Genomic DNA, 19,118 nt, shown 5'->3' on the forward strand with positions numbered 1-19,118 from the left:
AATAGGTACATTTATAATCACTTTGTGAAAGGGTGGGGAAGCTCTTGCTGGTTTTCCTTGGGGTTTTTTGAATCTAACAAGAAAACAAGGAAATTTTATATACAGGCCTATGTGGATGTAACCTAAAATACATAAAAGTCAGGAAATTTGAAGCCGTAGCAAAGTAAAACAGCCAAATTGTGTTTATTCATCTTAAAATGCGATGGTATGAATAAAACATAATCTGTTGGATGAAAATCACTGCAAGGAAGATGGTAAAAGAGACCCAGCTTGGACAGTATTTGGGGAGAAGGGGATAATATGGTCTGACAGGCTGAGATTTGGAAGGGTGTAATCATCTCTATAAATAGAGAAAGAAATAAATAATGAGGGAAATTGTAAGAGCATCGTAGACTTAAATTTTCCAGACAGAGACAAAAATACCATCAATAATAGCAAGGTTTAGATATTCTGAGACATTTCAGATGACTGACTTTTTGGTACAGAAATTCATAAAACAACAAAGTGTTGTTTATTTTAAGCTTAGGGTTGGGTTTTTTTTTTCTGTGTGTGTAAGGAGAACCTTGTAAAACAACTGAGCAAAAACTGATGTTCCTGAGGAGGAAGTGATTATGAATGAATTCCGTGCTTCTTGCACTGCAAAATGGACAAAAAAAATAATCTATACTAAGGCTTGCTACAAGGCAAACTTTTAGAAAACAGAAAAATCAGTGAAAGAAAATGATTGGCTTGAGGAACTTAGGCTTGTATGCAGGAAAGGATGGATTTACATTAAGAGTGGAGGAAAGGTTTTAGTATGAGTGTGGTGAGACACTGGCACAGGTTGCCCAGGGAGGATGTGGCTGCTCCAATCCTGGCAGTGTTCAAAGCCAGGCTGGATGAAGCCTTGAGCATCCTGGTCTGGTGGGAGGTGTCCTTGCCCATGGCAGAGGGGGGGTTGGGACTGAATGATCTGTAAGGTCCATTCCAACCCCTTAACATTCTATGATTCTATGATTCTATGACAAATATACATGACTTGGAGATAGTAGTAGATGATAGAAGTATACAATGATGGATTGGGCACATATGTCCAGGAAGAGGGGGGAAAGTCTGTGATTTCATGGCTGTTAGTTTGACTTCAGTACCATGAACATTTAAACCAGATTTGAAACAAGTGATTAAAAACACACATGAAAATAAACAATGGGACAAATTACGGTGGGATTATATGTGCTTAAAATCATTACTCTGTTTCTTAGACCAGGATAATGTGTCAGATCTAGTATATTTAGATATCATATAAAATGCTTATTGTGGGTCCTCATAGGAAATTGATACTTTGAGTGGAAATTATGCATATTGAAACTCTTCGGTTGGATAAGAACGTGGATAAACAGAGGCAATAATAGGGTACACTACAGGTGGTGTTATTTGAGAGGAGGAAAGTTGCTAGTTGTGTTTCTCAGGGATCAGTTTTAGGAGGGATCAGTATGTTAATTAGTGTTCTAAGAGCAAGAATTAGGTGTGCACTCATAAAATTCATGGGCAACACAAAGTCAGGAGGTTTTAACATGGTCAACAAGGACTCACTCATCACTTGAGAAGAGTAAGATGATTTTGTAGCCACAGATAATATGAATTGGATGAAATTTCGCAGTGCTCCCTGCTGCCCCTTTAAAACAATGCATAATTCTGGGTGTAAACACGGAACTGATTAATTGGAAGTGCTGAAGACTGGAAAATGCAAGTATAATAGCCAGGAAGGTGGCTTTGTGAAAAGAGCTTATGCAGTTCGACAATGGATGTGGCAAAATATTTTTAGTAGAGCCACAGAAGTGTTAGTACCATTGGAGAGAACCTCCTCTGGAATTCTATGTGAACAATTAGTCATCTGTGTTCAAAAAAGATGAGCTTAAATCAGAACTGATGCAGGGAAAACCTGCTTGGATGTTTAGAGTAATGAGTATTTATCATACAAAGATAAATTTTAAGTTTCACTTGTTTTGCTTAGCAACAGAGTGGCTGAGGAACATGACAATTCTTTCTCATACAGAATGCAAATAATGGAGAACGATGAAAATGGTAATGTCAGCACATGATCACAGGTCTGAAAACTGGGTCATGAGTAAACATAGTCTCACATTTAGAAGATTTCCAACAATCGAAAAAGTTCAGAAGAGATCTTCCAAATTCCTGTAAAGAGGCAGCCATATTTTTAAGACACAGCTTTAAATGCTGATCAAACAGATCATAAGCACGAGCAAAGAGTCCTTAGATATAGAAAGTTAAGATTCTTTATTGAGTTTTTGAACGTAGATGTATATGTTTGTATGTATACTGAGCTGCAACATCAATGAGGTTGGAAAATGCATCTGTTTGGCACTTTGTTTACACTCCATGAAATACATGCTTTTGGGATCCCAGTGGTCACTCATGGAGGCTGAGGAGGAATTTTTTCTCCACTCAGAGTACAAAGTAACAACTGGTTTCTTGTCTGATTGTTCATCTTTCTGATGAAGGACTGGAATTTGGTCAGAGCTGGAGACAGACTGTTGGATGATACACACTGATGTTCCTAAAACACTGACATTCCTTGAGTATGCCTCATACATGTGTCTTGATCATCTGACTGATGTGAAAAGTATTGTTAGATGTGGAATCAGAATGTACTTCTCCTCCAGACTTGCATTGTTCCTCCTTCTCTACTGCAGAGTGTGGCCAAGGCCACTTTCTCAAAATGTCTGGGACCGTCTTTAAGAAATCTGCTACTGAGGGCACTCAAGCCATTGGTAAAAAAAAGTTACCTGTGTTAAAAGGGTGGCTTTTTGCATTTTTTTATTATCCTAAATTTATTACTGGATGATGGAAACATTCAGTGGTCAGTGGACTAGATATTGATTGCAAGGCTTGTGCTGTATGCCCAAAATTTATACACCCCCAAAAGCTTTTAATTGTATAGGGATCAGAGCAGTCACATCCCTCACCTTTGAATTTAAATCTTAATCAAAGGACTGAGGGTGGCTTTTTGCATTTTTTTATTATCCTAAATTTATTACTGGATGATGGAAACATTCAGTGGTCAGTGGACTAGATATTGATTGCAAGGCTTGTGCTGTATGCCCAAAATTTATACACCCCCAAAAGCTTTTAATTGTATAGGGATCAGAGCAGTCACATCCCTCACCTTTGAATTTAAATCTTAATCAAAGGACTGTGCTAACACAGTATTTGCATTTTACAAGAATTTTATAAGACTTCTGCCACAGTTACTTCCTTGTTTCTGCAACAGCACTAAAAACAGCTTTCTGAGTTTTACTGTTCCTGAGCATCGCAGTACTTCTTTCCATGCATCCCATCAAAGTAATAGAGGAGCTTCTTCTCATTAAGAATGCATTAGTTCAGTCTATCACTATTCCAATTCTTTCTTGTAGTCTTTGAAACGTGACACTTTCTTGCTACCTCCTTCTGCTTAGCAGGGAGACTGTAACTAAGCTGACAGCACTACACTTCTATGGGGAGCTGACTCTTTCATTAGACCCCCATACCCAGTGAAGACTAATGAGTGAAAATAGACCAGGAGGGATTTTTCTCAACAACTTGTGCAGCTCAGCCAGCAGATTGCCACAGAACAAATCAGCTGAAACTCTTTCCATTATAATTACAGTAATGGAGCCTGAGTGTCAAGAAAACATAGGAATCCTGAGTAAATTTATTAGAGCAGGCCTCAAACTCGTATACATCTATCTGCAGACTAAAGTGGGCATATTTCGGAGCAACAGGTAACTGACATCTAAAAACTTTGGTTAATCCTTTTGGCATTCTGGGGATTATGCATGGACACAGCAATCATCAGACAGATTCCTCAGCTGAGGTGAGTATTTTGAAGGAACCAAGTTCCTCAAAGCATTTCCTACTCTGCTCTTAGCAGTTTGTTCTAGAGGCTGGAGAAGACAGCTGTGACTTTGGACCTGAATGCCTGGACCATGTGGCATTCCATTCACCACCTCGATTTCCCCACCAGTAAAGTGTGAAACAGGGCATCTTAATCCTTCACCTGAGGTGTGTTTGACAGTGGATTGCGGTGACTGGTGTGGCTGGAAGAGCTGAAGTGGAAACCTGTGGCTGACTGCAGTGAGTGACCTCTCTGCAGCCACTGCAGTAACAGCATAGACAGGCCTCTTCTCAGTTAAGCCTGCAGAAGTTAACACAGGAATCATACGTATTTAGAAATCATCTTTTTAATAGCAACTGTTTTAACCTCCTCTGTCATAATATAATGCCAGCATTTGATACTTCCCAGAAGCCACTGCTTGAAAAATTGCCAGGTGCTCTGTGGGAGATGTCTAATGAAGACAATGCTTCTGACCTGTTTGAAAGCTCATGAGTACAGATTCCACCCAAACTTGAACTGTTTCAGATTGAGTGGACATAGATACACTGAACCTGAAGCTTAAACTATCAGTTTGCTTTGACAAAGTTCTGTTCTCCAGAGGAAATGTGATTTTAGGATCTGTCTCTTTCTCATTTTAAATGTTCTGTTCAATCTAAGTTGACCATCGCTCTGGTATCCAAGCGGTACTAAATATAAATACTATTTACATGACAACAGTTTGGCAAACTACAAGAACAAACAGGCACATGCACTCAGGTCTCAAGTTACATGTAAATTCAGTGTTTGAAAAAAACTCTGAACAACAAAATAGAAGTAAGAGAAACAAACATAGGATATCCTAATGAAATTTAGTCAATAAAATTACCCTATTGACTTTATAATATTAAATTTGTCAAACATTCTTATACTGAATACTATATTTACTCAGGGTCATGGCACTGAAATGCACAATGTAAATATCAGAATCCACTGGACTTCTGTTGTTGGAGAATACTACTATATATCTGCATATATATACATGCCAATGCTAATAGTGATAATTTGCAAATCCAAATACAGATCTATATAAATTTTGATTTCTAAAATATACTTAATGGCTTTATTCTGAAACAAGAGGACATGAGGGGGAAAATATGGGATTCAGTTGTCCAGTGTTCTAAATGTAGTTTCTGCAAAAATAGTTTTGGGTCCTTTGTGTCTAGCAAAAGACACAATGACTGACAGCAAATGACAACTATAGATGGAACTTCACTGTTTTGAGCAAAGAACTCAGCCTTTCTCTAAAAGGGACAGCACTGCCAGAAGAAGAGAAACAGTTTGTCTTTTACATTCTGCTTTCAAGAGTCTCTTCAGAGTGAAGTGGTGAAGTGGCTCAAGGGAGAGGAAAGAAATGGAAAAAGAATGGAGTTTAGATTAAGTATGGGACTGCCATAGAAACTATCCAGACCAACTGAACAGACAGTATTTATTTTGTACAGCTAATTGGCTGATAGAGATTTTAAAAAAACTGGACCAAGTGCTGAAGAGTCAGTGGCAGTTCTCCAAACAGAGCACTTTTTATACTGGAAAAGGAAAGAAAGAAAAAAACTGTCACCTTTCACCGGTCCACACAGAAAACAGGGTCGAAATTCAAGTCGAAATTGAAGTCAGTGGGAGATTTGCCATTGATTTTGTTAGAGCCAAGCACCACCCCAGACATTTTCTATTTTCAGACAGATACATTTGACTATCACCAATCAGCTGTCCTCTATTACTGGGGTTTTTTAGTGTTTTTCAGCCTTCATGGCTATGTCTAAATTAGGGAATTTCTGTTAGCATTTCTTAGCATTGCTACTGCCCATACAGTAACAACTAGTGCTGTCAATTTGATCAGTGTTGGTCTCTCTAGATGTTTATGTCTGCAGTGCATTTAACACTGTGTCATGTAACTGTGCAGAGTGCTAGTCAATATGACTTATTTGTTGATTCAGAGCAGGATCTGCATCTAGGTTCATTAACTTTACCTTTTATTAAGCTTGACTGTGACTTAAACTACTCAGAGCTCTTACCTCTGCTGGAGCTCAAACTATATTGGTCTTAAAGACCTTTCAGTGATAATGATATAAGACAGGGAGATAGAATTGTCTGGGGTAAATTGTTGCTGCCATTTTATTTCCCCATGTGAAATATGAACTGTACAGATGTACTGGAGTAAAGGGATATTTAATGCCACAACAGCTGTTTTTACATTAATTACGATATTATGGCCTTGGCTAAAGAATATGCAGGTTTTGCATCTTTTGCACCAAGAAATTTGTTCCAGTGTTCCAGAATTTCCTCTAAACTCTTCCAGTTTTGAATGACATGAATTGTTCTGATTGATCTCAAGAGATTGTTAACTTTTAAACCTAATGAATACTATTTAAATGTCAGCTTGTTAAACGATTAATTATTAATATTGGTACCAGAAGCAGTCAACTGTTTTGTTCATCTGTCACTGTTTCAAACAGATACAAATAATTGGCTTCAGGGCCATTGTGGCTACTGATTACTGCCAAGTGAAGCAATAGGAGATCATAGTCTCCATAAATGTCTCTAATAACCTTCACCCATCAGAGAGGTCCAGATCAAAGCCCTTAACTTGTTGATGCTGTCCTAAAGTTCAGGTTGCTTTTTTATCTTTCAGATTCTTAAATTCTTCATGAATCTCCTTTACAACAGTCAAAAATCTGCAACTCTCTTGACCTCTGTTCATTTTAGCTTTCACATGGAAGTTCCAAAACCAGATGTAGTGTAGTGACAGTTAGAGACTCCAGGAGATTCAGCGTAGAACACTCCTGAGAATTGTAAGAATAAATAGTCCACACATTACTGAAGATGTGGTCTATTTACAGACTAAAGTGTTGGGGTTTTTTCAATACCATTCTTTTCTGAACACTTTTGAAAATATTTGCCATCTTGATGGCAAACTGCTGTTTTCTGCAGAGTCAGTCAGCTGATGGAGATTTCAAAGCTGTCTCACAGCACACAGTCATGGATCTACATTTAAAGGCCTCCACATCCAGTAGAAGATGCTACTGGCACACTGCAACACCTGATCTAGATCTAAGCACTTAGTCCCTGGTACTGGTCTTTAGAGTGGCCATCCCCAAAGCTGTTTTTCAGCTGTGTGGGATTTGTGCTATCCCTTTCTGTCTCTATCATATGTAATTAGTGATAGTAATAGAAACAAACAGCTGATAAAAAGAGCCAAACATTTTAAAAACAAACAACACCACCATGAGAAAAAATGGCTTCTCTACAGTGCAGAGGAAGCATCACTAAGGTCTGTACTAGGCCACCGTTGCTGGTTGGAGCTTCTAATACCCAAAGACTGGCACAGAATATTTTATGAGCGTTAGGGGATAGTAACAGCAATTAGTGATCAGCTAGATTTGACTTGCCTCAACTTTGTCCGCAGGACTCCTGAGGTGAAAGGCTTTTCCAGGGGGAAAAAATTTAACTCATAACATTACATGAAAATCCTTTGTATCACATGTCAAAGGTTATGCAAAATCAAATTATTACTTTTTTAAAAATCTGGCATTAGGGGAAGTAGACAGAAAGCATCCCAACCTGCACAGGCATTTGCAGAAGTTAGCCACAATCTTCCTGAGAGAGCTCTTACAGCTCTTCATCCTGACTAGCCTGCAAAAGCAAGCAGGTTTCTCAAAGAGAAATGACAATAAAACCCCAGCCCACTTCAGGATTTCATGGAAGAACATTAAAGCCTCACAGACTTCCAAAGTTTCTAGTTTCTAGTATTACTTAGAGTTACAGCAATGCTGTATCTCTGAAAGCATGTGCTACTGCTTCAAATAAACAGGAACCACATACATTGTACTGAACAGATGAAGTCCAAACTTTGGTTATTATCAAGATCAACCGTTTTTAAAATTCAGGTTCCTTTTCATTTTCCCCAAGGACATCTCAGCTCAGAATTCTCTGGAGGACCTGGTTGCCTGTGTTGAGGAATTATCTGTGGTAAGACCTCATTTCCCTGAGGAACAGCAAACCTGCATTTCCTCCACGGAACATAAACTGTAAACCAGTACATCCATCAGGCAACCACAGAGATCTCAGGGATCTGCAGGTCTCATTGTGGTCTGTATGAACACACTTTGCTGCGCTGGCTGCAGGCACTCCAGTTATTTACTGAAGGGCTGTTTCGCCCCTGAGACTTGCTGTTAAGCAGCCCTACCCTCAATCCCCAGCTGTTCTGTCAGAAGCCCTTCTCAGTGAAGGTCCAAATCCATGCTGAGGAAATTTCAGAAAAGGCTTTACAATTTCACAGGCTTTAGGACATCACTGAGGAACTAATTTCCTGACTTTCTGTGTCTGACAAATACCAAATTGCCTGATATAAAGACTGGAGACCCATCCATTTCTAAGAAATTGCACTATCTTTAGAGAGGGGGCTTGGACAAATAGGTTCTTAGATTGAAATTACTTTTTGTATGTTCTGCCTCTCATGCACTTCAGGACAACTGGTGGCATTGCCCACCCACCTCATTTTGCAAGTAGTCCTACTCTGCTCCCTGAAAGCAACTCAAAGGCTAAAAGTGCTAGCACCTGTCTCCTTGTAAATTCACTTTCACTTTTGTCACCTTGGAAGAATCCCAGATCGCAAACAAAAATTTTTAACATTGAAGTAAGCTCAAAGCTTAAATCTTCGACATCTATAATAATATTTGAGGTTTCTTCCCACCTGAACAATGCTTTACTTTTCAGAGGTGCTAAATACCAAAAGCCTTCATGTGCTTGGAGAGGGAATCTCAGCCTCTCTGAAAGGCAAGGTGGTTACCTATGTGCAGAGTGACGTGATTGAAAAGCAGATCTGAACTAAGGTGGTTTAAAGACAGAACATGTATTAAAGCAACAAGAAAGAAATATTTCGGCCTCAAAGATCTACATAAAGATCCTAAATGAATCTTTTTATTATAGCTCTGGGATTTAGAATAAAACATATGATTAAAATTTAGAAACTAAGTAGCAATACTTAAACTGCTTTGCAGTTCAGATTAATTGTGGAAATATGTAGTTCAATTTATAGATGTCAGTAGACTAAAAGAAGTTAGCAGTGACACTGACATGGTTTAATCTATCCTAATGGACTATTCAATATTCAGAAATCTGACCATATTGATCATGCAATTCATACTGGGTAAAAAGAGGCCATGCACATTTGTGGCCACATTCTACCCTCATCACTCCTGACAGCACTCCCAGCTTATTTAAAACAACATTCAAACTGTGCATTGGTTTCCCTTGTGGCTTAATTCTCATTATTCACTGAACTCCTTTTTGCTAGAAACTGACTGAAGAGCCAGATTCTGAGCTCATTGTTTGGTTTTTTGCTGACTACAATGAACAGCTTTCTCAGTTTCCAAGCCCAGCATTTCTATACACTCAAAACAGTTGCAACCATCAACTAGCAAAATAAAAAGCAGGTCAGGGATGGGGAGGCAGATGAGTGAAAAGAGCGTCCACGTGCTCTTCAGAAAGAATGAGACGAGACTGAAAATTAATAAAAGACTTGTTCATAGCCTGTAGCAACAAATGACATCAATCAAGCATGTGAGATGTGTGTCCCAAAGCAGAAAAAAATGTAGGAAAAAAAAGAAGCCTGAAATAAATACATTTAAATAATGTTACTACTACAACCTGAAAAATCATAATTCTCCACAAGGGAAATAAGAACCATGAGCACCAGTAAAAGGGGTTCATACTGATGACAATAGCAAGGACACTGTTTTGTTTTTTCTGATAAATCTTCCCTTGGTTTTACAACTCCTCTATCTCGGTTTTCTGATGGATCAAGATAGTGTAACTTGCCAGTGATTCACCAGAAATTATTGTTGTGAGAACCACACACCTCACTGTTCTAAGGCTGAGTGCCTGAGATGACTGCCCCCTAAATCCTGGACTGCTTTGAATCGGAAAGAAAAGCAAAAGTCTGATTACCTTATCAAGACTTCCCCATGGACCTTGGATTAGTGTCAACTCCATGTCTCCAATTTGCTCTTAAAGGGCTTCAATGAAAATATTTAGAGGATACCAAAAGTAGCATGAGCTAAAGCATGTGATCAATTCTGATTCTGACTTCAGTTGGCTGGAAATAATAATGTATGCCTTGATTAATTCCTTCAATCATTAATTAAATGAATTGGCAAAATATTGAACTTAAATCTAGTCTGAACACCATTATTCTGAATTCTTCTGGTCAATTAAAGAGCCCTTCACAATCAGATTTCTTTTCACATGAGCAAGTTATCTAACATTTTCTTGAGCAAATATGATTGATTTTTCTTTGGTTTCCCACTCCCTATAAGGTTTCCCACTCAAATCATTCTGATGCCTTTTTCTGGTGTCCTTGGGAGATCAGAAAATCCCATTGTACTGGGTAACCACATACAGATATAATCCCTGCTTTTAGTGGACAACAGTTTTAGATCTTGGCCTACAACAGTCCCTAATGGTTCCTGATCAACTGCACTACTTTGAAATTGACTACTTAGGGGTTTAGTCAGGAACTACTCCATATGCAAAGAAGCCCCATGAAAACAGGTTATGCAGAACTCTTGACAACCTTGAGTGTTTGTGCTTTGGATTTCTTATGTTTCTGGCTGAGGAAATGCCATATGGAATGTTCTCATCATGTTCACCACCCTCTTAAATTTACAGGTGCGTGTTTCTCATACCAGCAATGCACAACTAGGTGCCCAGTATTGGCCACCATGGCTTGTATTTTTCAATAGTGTCTGTTTGATTTTTATCTCTTCCTCACCTTTTTAAGTACTAAGAAAAGCAAGTGGCATTTAATGGAATGTCAGTGTCAAGAAACTAACAGCCTGATCCAGCTCCCATCAGAATTAATGGAAAAACTCTCACTCTTTCAGGGGGTGGTGTTCTAAACTTGCAATGTACAGGTTCTTCATCCTCAGGAGCCATCTTTATTCCCAGCCAGGTGTCTCACAGTCAGACAGGTGCAACCATGTCTGAACACCACTGCACCTGACTCAATAAATCCTGCTTGTTTTGAGAGCCAGATTCAATCCCTAGGCCCCAAGGGAAGTGATCCTCTGGAACAGAGCGATCAAAACTTGTAAAACTCCTGAAAATGATACTTTTTCTGGATTAGCCACTTGGCTACATTGTGTATACTGCATTTCCATCTTTCTTGTCCTATTTCAGTGAATCATTCTTTATTGCTTATGTTGTGAAGTATCTTGCAGTACATATACAGGGTGAGAAATACAGCTGAATTAGCACTACAAAATCAACTTTAGTATTGATAGATTTCCAAGGCTACTTTTTTTGGTTGATAATGATATTTTACTTTCACTTTTGGTGGACAGCACTACTGTTTTCTACACTTAGTCTCTTTCTTTCAGCTGAACGCACTTTATGTGCTGTATAAAATGTTTGTCTTTTTATTCTTTTTTTTAATGTATTCTGTTTTTCCCAGTCCTGCAGCAGCTACTTGGTTTGGCATTTATTTCATGTAGCAGAAAATACCTCTCACAGAAATGCAATGGCAGCCTGACAGCAAGCTTCTCTTTGGGCATGTTGACATCATCCTCCTCTCTGAGCTCTAATTCAACTCCCAACACAATGCCTAAAACCACACAGCCTCTGAGCACAAAAGATGAACACGAGAGTACACTTGTGCATTCTGTTGCCCTGTAAGCAAATTGCCTTGTTAATGAGGAATCAGTCAAATAATGGGTTTGATAGTCTGCATTTAGATTAGCTAAGATAAAGTGCAAAAGTGTTTTTTTGGTGTAGCACAGACAGCAGCACATCCTGTTCGAAGTTCAGGGTTATGAATGTCATTGACTAATTCTTCAACATCTCTCACATGAAAAGACAACATGCAGCTATTTCATGTGTCATAACTACTCTTTGGAAAAAAAAGGAGGAAGCTAAGATTTTCTGACCTCACTGATAGGCCAAACAGGAGTTGCACTTTGTAAAGTGCATATATGCCTCATAGAAGATAACTCCTGCCTGTTTATATTTACATGGACTATTCCTGGAAGAAGGGGAGAAGAATGTCATTGCTTTCATGTAATAGATAAGGAAAAGAAGCTCAGTGGGTACGTGCATACAGCTGTGGGTGAGCATTGCTTTCTCTGCTCATCATGATAAGAAATCAGCGCATGCACACAGAGAACCCCTACAGATTCAATAACATGTTGTGAATTGCTTCTCTGTGCCATCTTGGTCGTATAGTCATACATGTAATGAATTTATCTAAACTCTGTTCCAATAAGGAACAAGCAAACCAACAGCCATTTTATTTCTGAATGTTCCAAGCTGCTTGCCTGTCTGAGCTCTTCATGTCAGTAGTTGAATTGGAAGTTGATGGAAGAGAGGAGGGGAATGTCATCCATACTTTCATAGTTTTCCATTCCAAGCTAAATAGCTTGGATGAGAGAAGAGGGAACATAAATGAATCACACAGACAATCTGTTCTTTCAACTGGTGAGGTTGGGAGGTTAAAAGATTTTTACAAATAAACAATAAAAAAAAGGCAAGTATTAGCTTATGTGTTTGACAGAAGGCTGTAATTATGCTCTGCTCTGTACCACATAAAATCCTAAAATATGGAAATTTTATGTTATCTATCCTTCTCCTGTAGAACTAGGACATTCCCTTCTTATCGTGGTGTCTCATCGGGTACATTATTCAAACTCAGGACAAAGTATTCCACCACTTGGGATATCACACAAACAAAAACAATGTGAAGAAGCTCATAATAAACACATCACAAAACCTTGCTTCTTGGCCTTTTAAATTTTTGCTTGCTTTGCTTTGGCAAGGTGAAGAGCCCATCAAACCTGCTTGACCAGCTTCCTCACTGGGACACAATCTGAAGGTAGACTACGTCTTCCACAAGCAGCTCTTGGTCATCCTCAGCACATTTTCTGAAGTGCTGGATGCATTTGGGCAAAGTGATAGGACTGTCCTATCAGCTGGGCATAAGAGAACTGCCTATGCCACCAACCCACAGACTGTTTATACAGCCTTTGAATTTCCCTCATTCCGACTGAAGAATGGTTCAGTGTTGGCACAACAATTTCAGGGCTGTTATAACCTGTAATAGTTGGTGACAGCCTCCAAGCCACTGGTATGTCAGGCCAAAACCAGCTGGTTGGTAGCAGGCCTGGCCACACTCTTCCACTGACTCCACATGCTCTATAGTTATGACATGGACAGTGGAAAGTGGTTTCATAAAATCCATGCCAGTAGGGGTGTCTGCATTTCACAGAAATATCCATATAATCACCAGATCTTTATTCCGCAGTGACAGGACAGGGAAAGGATCTCATCTTGGCTGTTTAGGGTAATTTTTTTTTTCAAATAGACTAAGTAAAAACCCTAGCCATTCTCTCTGTCTTTTTAAAAGTCATTTGTTTCTTCAGTGCAGTTGACCTCAGAGATTCGCCACTGCATGACCTGTAATTTGAATGAGAAATATGCTGCTCTCAAGATTGAGCCTAAGCAGAACTCTGATAAACTAATCTTTATAAAATCCACCATGCTGCCGAGTTTAACAGAGTCAGGAGCTAGCTCTTAGTTCTTTTTTTTTTGTTTTATTTTCTTTCAATAGACTATTTAGAGCACAGCATGCTGAAAAAAATAGGAATGAGGGTCCCCAACAGATATTAGTTATGGCTGTACTCTTCCTTTCACCAGAAACTCAAACTACACAATCACTACAGCGATCAGCATGAAACACATCATGTTAAATCCCTCATTTCTTTAGCATAATATGAAGTCTCTCTTTCTCTCATATTACCATTCTGGTCCGTCAGGTATGTGAGGTTTTTCAAGGCAACAGGTGTTTTTTGAAATAAAATACAACCTTCCCTTCAGCTCATTATGTGAAAGAGACAGCAGCTGCAAGTATAATGCTGAGGACACATGGTCTATAAGACACTCAGAAGAAAAATACTCCTTGTTCCACTCGTTAAGGTAAAGCACAGATGTTGCTTCAGTGATAAGCGTGAGCATAAGGCAAGCACAGACTGCTCCATGTTGTAAATTCAGAATCTAAGCTTTCAGAATATCTGTTAGACTGCAGTCAGAATCACCAGTTTCTGTATGTAAGGAAAGCTAATGTAATGTCTAAGCTCGTGGGCCTAACAAATACTCCTTACCACAGATTACATTACACTATCATCAACAATATGCTCGGGACTATCCACAGACTTGGCAGATAAATTATTAATAATCTTTTATATGATTAATTATGAGTATCAAATAGTGACAAATGCAAAATTAATACACTTTCTGGTTTAAACATTTACAGATAGTGTATATTAAAAACGTTTTAGCCATTTAGAATGTTAAATGCAATTCTTTCCCCTGCCTAGTGCTGTTACTAAGGCTATTTCTGTATCTCTCAGTTCTAAACTGTGAGAAATCAACAGCAAAATAATGGTGTCTAATGAATGTAATAACCAAGCTAGAACTTAGCCTTTCCAGGGAGCAGTTCTCTTCCTGGTTAGGTTGATAATTCCACACCCATCCTTCCCCCCTCATTTATTAATTTTTCCCTAATTTCTTTGAAGAACAAAGTACATACATTGTAGATTAGCCTTTTTCAAATAAAAAGGAAGTGCAGCATTTCATTAGAAACACAAAGATCCTCTAGAATTGCCTGATCTTGTTACTCTCTCCTGTTTTCTAGGCCTAACTAGGTCAGAAACTCTGCCCTACAAACAAGAACATATAACACCACAGAAAAAACACATTCACAGAATAATCCAGTCATCCTGCTCTGCAAGTGGACTGGTTGCTTTGGCTGTCTTGAAGAATATTTATATTGGCCCTGCAACATGAATCTGGGTAGTTTGTAGGACTGCATGTTTTTTCTGGCTACAGTGTTTGTTATGTAGAGCAGCAGCTGCGATGAACTGGGAATTGTGCACTCAGAGAAAAGCCTGACTGCATGGCTCTACCAGAAAAGTCCTTCAGATCCATCTCAAACCAATCCTGGCTCTTTTGTGTGTGGAGTGCTTCTTTTTTTCCCCCCAAATCTATATTGGTAACCTGTTGGTACAAGTCCATCCCTTGTCATTTTATCACCACCAGTTTTAGACAAATCCATCTTAAAAAATGAAATGAAGAAAACAAGTTCTGATCACAAGATATTATAAAGGTTAGAAAGTATTTTCATCATTAAAATGATAGCATAGTACTTCCTTGTTGTAACATATAGCTTAACTGGCTGACATACTCATCTTTTAGTTTGCTATGTTGTTCCAAATGAAAGAGTGAGTAATGAAAATAAGCAGTCAAAAGAAGAAAACCACTGCCTTCATTGAAATGATGATATACATGCCTAGAAAACAACTACAAGAAGTTACCGTTGCTTGGGCCCACCTGTTGTTTGCTACTCGCTGACTCATGCTCTTAGTTGTGTTTCTGTCCTGCAAAGAGCTTAGCAGCCAACATGACAATTGAAATTGCTTGTGACTCAGAATATTTACGTATTTTGCATACTATGGTCTTCAACTTTTGTTGCTGTAGAAGGCAAGCAATCTTTTCTCAAGAATCTCTAGAGGCTTTTGCCCTTCTTGAACCAACTGTACTCAGTGTGTGTGCCAGGTTACTACTAATACAAGAATTAATAATTCTGCTATTAAGTCTCCTGTGCTCAGCAACCAAGGCTGATCACACAGATCACAAGGCTTGCGTACTTATATCATCAGGAGAAAAACTGAGTAAATACTCACATGTGTCTTCACATCACCTTCAAGAATCTTGCTGTACCTGAGAAACTCAGCAACACTTCCATTCAGCAGCCTATCAAAGGCTTCAACATATGGTGCTATGCCTATGGAAGAAGAGCATTCCATTATAATGGGTTCATAAAGTACACAATGCATAGAACATTCCTTTGTAGCAGATGGAGGAGATATACCATAGAAACAGAGGATATTGATGTAACTTCATTTCTGATTTGTGAAATCAGTGAAAAAGGATGTCTAATTATTTTTGTCCTAGATAGAAAGAAAAAAAATAATCCTGCTTTTGGAAGAACTTAAATAGGAACAGGAAAAGAATTTACTGTGTATAATGTAGTGGGAAGCCTCTTTTGTGGATTATGTGCTAATAATAACAGGTGCTAAAATAAACATTTCTCAGCCCTTCAAAGGCCTAGTGACCTGAGAAGCATGATTGTCTTAACAAAATTCTCCTGTTGCACTTTAACCAAATATTATCACCTAAAAAAGAATCTGCACTGTACTCAACAACTATTTTTATACTACCCACCCATGCCTGAAGATCTCTGTATTGTTTGGTGGCTTTTAATAGCAACCAATTCCATTTCCAGTAAGAGAGTCTTTAGAATGGGCTGACAGTAGATTTATGCACTTAGATGTGGCTTTGTAATCTCCTTACTTTGTCGTCTCACCTTGCGAAACTGTCACTGGATAAAGAAAGCTCAAACAAGTCTTTGAGATGACATATCCCATTGTCTATATATATGCTATGCATTCTAACAGAGGAATAAAACTGCTATTTTCTATATGGTATACAGAGCAGTTTCCTGATAAAGTGGACAATCAGAAAATGCAGATGAGGCTCAGTTTCTTATGCACATGGTGTCTACATGGCTCTATGTGGTACCTTTGAAGATAGCAAAAATAATCTTTCCTTGGATGCTTTCCAGCCCTCCCTTTACTCCCTGACATAGTCTCATGTATTGTCTATGCCTCAGAACCTTTGCCAGATGCAGCCTGAGCAGTACATATGTGAATTTATGGCATATGTAGGATCTGAGAGACCAAGGTTAAAATTCTTCCCAGCCTCTCTCCCTCATTAATGAAGTCTAAAGATTGTTCTGAAGAGGTACCAGGCTTTCCCCAAAGAATTTGCTTTAACCTTCTGTCACTATATGACAATTGTGTCCAAATTCATAATCTTGAATGCCCTCTTTATTCCACAAGAGTCATCTGGCTCCTTGACAGAAAAAAACACAGGCTCTGGCAACTGGAGTTTGTGGCCTGTGTGAAAAAGAAAATGCAGTTAGGCAGCTAGGTGGGATTTCAAGGCTCCTTTTGTTCTCTTTATGTCATTCACCTATAATTCTGAGAAATTTCTGGGCTTTCTTCCATATTAAGTGTCTGTGTGTAAACCCCTCAAATGACCTAGTGTACAAAAGATTTTAGCTGTGGAGATGCTTTCCAAAGCCCATTTATGTTCTTTGTCCAAAATCTGTGTGTTTCCAAAAGAATCATTGTAACCTTTTACTTCAGAGCAGAGTTTTACATAGCAGTTCACCAAAAGGCAATTGTCCTATGCAAAACTAGAAAGCAATTATGCTATTTTTTACTATTCAATCCAGCTAAGTCCCAGGAGCATTTACTAGAATTTGCTGTGGGCTGTGCAGAGCAATTGAATGATTTATTTGCAATCCTGCTGTTGCAGTGCCATTTAGGAAAACAGCAAAGGTTCTCCCATCCTCCACATTATTTTGTTGTTTCTGAAAAGTATTAATTCAAAAGCCAAAATAATCTTTTCTTAATAATTATAATTATGGAATGGTCTTTTAGGGGAGGAGGGTCATGGCAGAAGAAAGCAATATATCTCCATTTTCACTAGAAATTTAAAAAAGGTCACACTTTGGCTGAATGTCAGTTTTAAAGGAGAAAAAAGGACCTGTAAGGCTGTTTATTCTGCAGTGGCTGTGGAGGTTATGTGAACCTCTGCAGAAGCCCAGCAGCACAGGCATACAGGACAGTGTTTGTGGCACTGCAGACATATCAGTCACACAGACTGAAGACTTTGCTAAGTGCACCAGCAGAAGCTAATTCCTGAGTCTGTGTGAGACAGCTCTGCCTGGAGATACAGTGCAGACTGGCAAGTGCCCCATGGTGCTGCTCATCTCAGCTTCTTACTGCAGTCTCCCGGTGGGCGTGTTTTATAATGTCACTGCAACGAGGTTTTCCAGTTGGTTTCTTCTAGGGATCTGTTGGGATGTTAAGGCTCTGCTTCCTTGGGGGAGGTGTGTGAGTTTTTTCCACCTGACTGAGTTCTTAGGCTAGGTCAAAGATGTAATCAATGTTCATGGGAGTACTTCACACAGCAAGTTATCTCTTGTTCTGAAAACAGCCCTGGTTCTGCAATACTGAGCTCTGGATAAATAGAGAGAGTCACCTGAATGGACTCATTATAGGATTGAAACCTGCATTGTTGAGAAATGTATCTTTCCCAGTAGTGATCGATTTTTTTGCCCATTTGTACATGGAGTGTGTTTCTCCATGACTTTGCTAAGGTTTACTAGCTGTCTAGGTTTTCTCTGGACTGTAACATTTTATAGCTGAAGCTTACTGTGACTGGCTAACTCATCTGCTGTGGAAGCCTGCTGGAAGATGCTCCCTTCCTGCCACAGAAACACACTGCTCTCAGTCAGCTGCTCCACAGTAGCTGTCAGTGGGTAGACCCATGGCACACGTGAGTGTGGGGAAGGTCCCTTGCATGAGCTGTTGGGTAAGGGCTGGCAGGGAGGACAATAAAGCAGCTCACACACTGACTTGCTGCTGTCTCAGTAAGGAAGCTGCCTACAACTTTCTGTGTGCTCTGCAGCTTGTACAGCTGCTGAATCTGTGCTGGGATGTGCTCTTCTCTGGAGAATGCAGGAAAGGGCCAAGGAACACACAAAGCAAAGAACATGAAGCTAATAAAGAAATCTATGTCAGGGTTCTGGATGCAAAAGCAAGCTCTGGAGAAAGGAAAGGGCACCCCTATTCAATCAAATGTAGAAATGCTACATTTCTAAGATTATTTACCCCATAAATTTCAGGAGCAACAAAAAATTATGGAGTGAAAAATATGATTTGGTGATATGATGTGAATAAACAAAGATAGACTTTCTTTTGTATATTCTCCAATGTAATGCTTCAGAGATCCACTCGAGAAAAGAGAGCTCAAGAGACAACGTAAGGCCATAGATGTGTAGCAGTCTTTAGGCAGCACATGCTTATGAACAAACTCATGTCTGATTACGATATTAAACAATTAAATGAAGTGGGTTTGCACGGTGAGATCCAGAGAGAGTTGGCAAACAAACACTGTGTTTACATTGGTGACTTCTACAGGAATATCTATGCTGTAAATTTTGGAGAAGTCACATTTATTCTGCAAATTGGGCTTGAGCAGACATTTTCATCTGGGGACTTATTTACGATAATGTAAATGCTGACATGGA

The 19,118-nt window shown here is 39.0% G+C and overlaps 1 protein-coding gene across 1 annotated transcript in view; it reads right to left on the reverse strand.

The window, feature by feature from the left end:
• Positions 1–19,118, reverse strand: part of CAP2 (CAP, adenylate cyclase-associated protein, 2 (yeast)) — a 53,729-nt gene that overhangs the window by 34,228 nt on the left and 383 nt on the right. Inside the window, exon 2 of the mRNA XM_009071965.1 lies at positions 15,640–15,740. Coding sequence (XP_009070213.1) covers positions 15,640–15,740 — 101 coding nt within the window. The remainder of the gene's footprint in view (positions 1–15,639; positions 15,741–19,118) is intronic.

The sequence above is a fragment of the Acanthisitta chloris genome, unplaced genomic scaffold, assembly GCF_000695815.1.
Source record: "Acanthisitta chloris isolate BGI_N310 unplaced genomic scaffold, ASM69581v1 scaffold35263, whole genome shotgun sequence".
In the NCBI taxonomy this organism is placed as follows: Eukaryota; Metazoa; Chordata; class Aves; order Passeriformes; family Acanthisittidae; genus Acanthisitta; species Acanthisitta chloris.